The sequence below is a fragment of the Rhinoderma darwinii genome, chromosome 3 (assembly GCF_050947455.1).
Source record: "Rhinoderma darwinii isolate aRhiDar2 chromosome 3, aRhiDar2.hap1, whole genome shotgun sequence".
In the NCBI taxonomy this organism is placed as follows: Eukaryota; Metazoa; Chordata; class Amphibia; order Anura; family Rhinodermatidae; genus Rhinoderma; species Rhinoderma darwinii.
In genome coordinates this window covers 381,142,193-381,146,388 of record NC_134689.1, presented here as the reverse complement: position 1 = coordinate 381,146,388, position 4,196 = coordinate 381,142,193, and the positions used below count along the sequence as shown (strand labels likewise).

General features: G+C 38.0%; 1 protein-coding gene across 1 annotated transcript; it reads left to right on the top strand.

Moving 5' to 3' along the window:
* The first annotated feature begins 1,081 nt into the window (after positions 1-1,081).
* On the top strand, positions 1,082-2,008 carry LOC142750535 (olfactory receptor-like protein OLF4). Its single transcript, XM_075859538.1, has one exon. It carries the CDS (start codon positions 1,082-1,084, stop codon positions 2,006-2,008), a length of 927 nt encoding a protein of 308 aa, XP_075715653.1.
* Positions 2,009-4,196: the final 2,188 nt, after the last annotated feature.

Here is a 4,196-nt window from a genome sequence, read left to right as displayed (position 1 = left end):
ATCATAACATTTTATTTTTAGGTGAATATGCAGCATCTATTTTTCCAGGTACCATTGACTTCTATGGGGATGTCAGTGTTGTCATAGTATTCCCAAATTAGTCAAGATCTCTATTGACTTCTATGGGAAGAGCTATACTAATTGTTACAAAATAGTTACGTTTTTGCTCTTTCTATATTTATTTTGCCTGACACTGTCTATATCATTGCCATTATCTTATTTAGTGATAGAGAATGAAAAGGCAGGAAGGAGGTACAGACCCAGATAGGATACAAAGGAATCCCTAGCAGTGTATTTGCCTAAAATCAAAATAATATTTTAAGGCATAACAGCAAATTTTGAGTCATTTTCTCCTGCATAATTTCTCCAAATTCCTAATTTTCTCTATATAATGTAGTTGTATGGAGAGGGAGAGCTGTGCTGTGTGTTCTGACCAATCAGATATCTTCTCTCTGCTGCTCTCCTCCCCTCTCACAGCATGCAGCATCATCCCCCTCCTCTCCATTTAGTATTTTCTGTGTTACAATTAAAGGATTTTTTTAGGTAAGTGCGAGATTTCTGAAAAGAAGAACTACAGCCTTCTGGTACACGAGGAAGATCCAAGTTTCATATATTCACATGTAATACTGAATTTATGTAATTTACAGCTATGCTTTAACTATATATAATTTGCCTGTTGTAGAAAATTTGCTGAATCGTGTAAATAGTCAAAATTAGTTGTGGAAGGGAATTTGTGATTTTAATTGACATGGGGCAATGTGTCTTATCTAGTATCAAAAATGCTATTGATAGTACACAAATACTACATATGTTAATCCAGTCAACTATGTATTAATATATAGATCTAGAATATATATAATATACATATTTAAAAGAACACTCCAGGCAAAATACACTGTGTTACGCCTATGGCAGATCCTGCCATAGACATAACACAGTGTATCCATTTTGGCTGGAGTGTTCCTTTAATTATTCACTAATTGTATGTTTTGTACTCAACACAGTCAAATTTCCTCTTTTCCTCAGAAATAATATAGATAAATGCCCCTCAAACCACATATGACTCCAAAAGCAACAGCAGATGGACAACCAAACGATAGCCCTTGGCTTTGAGATCATAGCGTTTTCCAGTGATGGCGGGAGGCAACCGCTTCTGTTCATTGTCTTCTTTTTGATGTACCTGACCGGAGTTCTAGAGAATGCAATAATCTTTACACTTGTATTAACTGACCAACAATTACACACTCCTATGTACGTATTTCTAATGAATCTTTCAACTGTTGATATGTTTTACCTGTCGATTCCCCTCCCAAAACTAATGTACATTCTTCTTACTGGAGACAATTTTATCAAATTTTCTCATTGCTACCTTCAAATGTCTTTGTATAATTTTATTTGTAGCACAGAAATCTTTTTGCTGTCTGTTATGGCTTTTGATCGTTATGTGGCTATATGTAAACCCTTACACTACAGTCTTATCATGCATAAGAAAAACATTGCACTTTTTTTGGTTATTACCTGGGTTTCGGGTGGTATAAATTCATTATTTGTGATGGCGTTTGCGTTCCTTTTATCATTTTGTGATTCACATAAAATTCACCACTTCTATTGTGACAGTAAAGCACTCACAAAAATTGCTTGTTCTTCAGAGTTCTTTAGCATAGTACTTTATACAGAGACTTCTATTCTTACAATTTTTCCTTTCGTGCTTAGCTTGTCATCCTATGGCAAAATTGTTAAGAGTATTTTGCACATTAAATCAGCACAAAGTCGAAGGAAGACGTTCTCTACATGTTCCTCCCACCTTGCTGTTCTTACAATCTTTTATGGTACAACCATGTGTGCATATTTATCCTCGGGAAATTCAGAACTACTCGATCAGATGTTTTCAGTCTTGTATACTGCAGTGACTCCCATGCTAAATCCATTAATATACAGTTTACAAAACAAAGAGGTAACCAGCGCTCTGCATCGGACTCTTGTAAAGATAGGAAATATATCTAGATAGAGTCAATACTGATTCACGGTGAAACAAGTTTGAAAGTCTTAACAATCTGTATAGAAATAGCAAAGGCACTTTTTATGTTTCCTTGAATGTTTAAAGCAACCAGCCACTATACGAATGCCACTACCCAGTGCCAGTCACTGCACTGGTTTCCAATTTGCTTTAAAATTCAGTGTAAACTTATTAGTCTCACCCACAAATCTCTCCACAGTGCTGCAACCCCTTACATCACCCTACCCATTCTGTCAAGGATCAAAGATTAACAACCTCCATAATCCGAACCTCCCACTTGCGTTGGAATGATTTTTCTCGTGCTGCACCAGTCCTCTGGAATGTGATACCCCAGACAATCAAATTAATTCCCAACATCCACAGTTTTAAGTGTGCCCTAAAAACATATTTTTTTTAGGCATGTCCTAACCTTTTTCATACATTGACTCCTGTCCTCCTCACAACATTATTCCTGAATACCTAACCCCTTCATTCTGCAGGATTCCCCACACTCCTTGCACCCTAATCACTTCCTATTTGTGCATACACAGATACTGACTGGTGACCGGATCATGCAGCTTTATATGTATTACCCTATGTTACCCTAAACCATTTCTACAGAACTAGAACTTTTTACCTCTTGTGTCACCCATATTTCCTCATGGATTGTAAGCTCTTGAAAGGAGAGTCCTCACTCCTCTTGTTTAAATTATAATTTTGTCACTATGTAATGTCTGATATTGTCTGTACATGTTCCCTCTGAATTGTAAAGTGCTGCGGAATATGTGGAAGTAAAATAAATTAACCCGTTAGTGACCGCTAATACGCCTTTTCACGTCAGTCACTAACAGGCTTTATTCTGATGCATAAGCGCTTTTAAGGCACTGCATCAGGATAAATAAACAGAGCAGGGAGCTGTCAAATCTCCCTGCTCTCAGCAGCCAGAGGTAGCTGAGAGCAGGGAACGTGTTGGAACGTGTAAGATCGATATAAGAAACCTCTCCATCTGAGTGGTTTTGGAGAGAGGGAGGGAGCTCCCTCTCTCCCACTGACACCCGGCGATAAGATCGCCGAGTGTCTGTGTCTCCGATGACAGCCAGGGGACTAATAAAGGCCCCCAGTGCTGCCTGTAGCGAATGCCTGCGAGGTCATGCCAGAGGCATGACCTAGCAGATGCCTGTCCGTTTTAAACTGTGAATCCTGACTTGAAAAAAATGTGATAAAAAGTGATCAAAAATGGTACCAATAAAAACTACAAGTCTTCCCTTAAAAAAAAGCCCTCATACAACTGCATCGGCGGAACAATAAAAACGTTACGGCTCTTCAAATATGGAGACACAAAAACAAATAATTTTGAAAAAAAAGCGTTTTTACTGTGTTAAAGTAGTAAAACATACAAAAACTCTATAAATTGTATCGTTGCAATCGTAACAACCTGCTGAATAAGGTTATGTTGTTATTTATACCACACGGTAAACGCCGTAGATTTAAGACGCGAAAAATAGTGGCAAAATTTCAGGTTTTTTTCTATTCCCCCCCAAAAAAAAGTTAATAAAAGTTTATCAATAAATAATATGTACCTCAAAATGGTGCTATTAAAAAATACAACTTGTCACGCAAAAAAACAAGACCTTATACAGCTATGTCGACGCAAAAATAAAAAAGTTATAGCTCTTGGAATGCGACGATGGAAAAACGTAAAAAATGGCTTGGTCATTAAGGTTTAAAATAGGCTGGTCATTAAGGGGTTAAGATTATTATTAACAGTTAATACACTTCGATGAGGGCTGGAAAACACAACACAGGGCCCGCATGCAGAACAGCATATGGGCCCCTAGCTTTCCAAATGCTAATTTGATGACAAAGTAGTTCTAGTCATCTAGGACCTCCCTCATCACTCTCAAGGAAATCCTTCTCGGGTCTGCCTATCGACAAGTAATTGTAAACTATGCCCTCTAATGGACAGTAAGGAGCCATTTAATATTCTTTTAGAGTTAGGGTCAGTTCACACAGAGTTTTTTTTTTTATGCAGAAACCGCATCTGAATCAGCGCCAAAAATGGCCAAAATCAACCCCCACTGATTTCAATGGGAGGCAAAGGCGATTTTTTTTCTCGGCGGCTCTTGGATAAGAAAGCGCCATGTGCTTTCTTGCCGACGTTTCTGCCTCTGACCTCCCATTGAATCAATGGGAGGCAGAA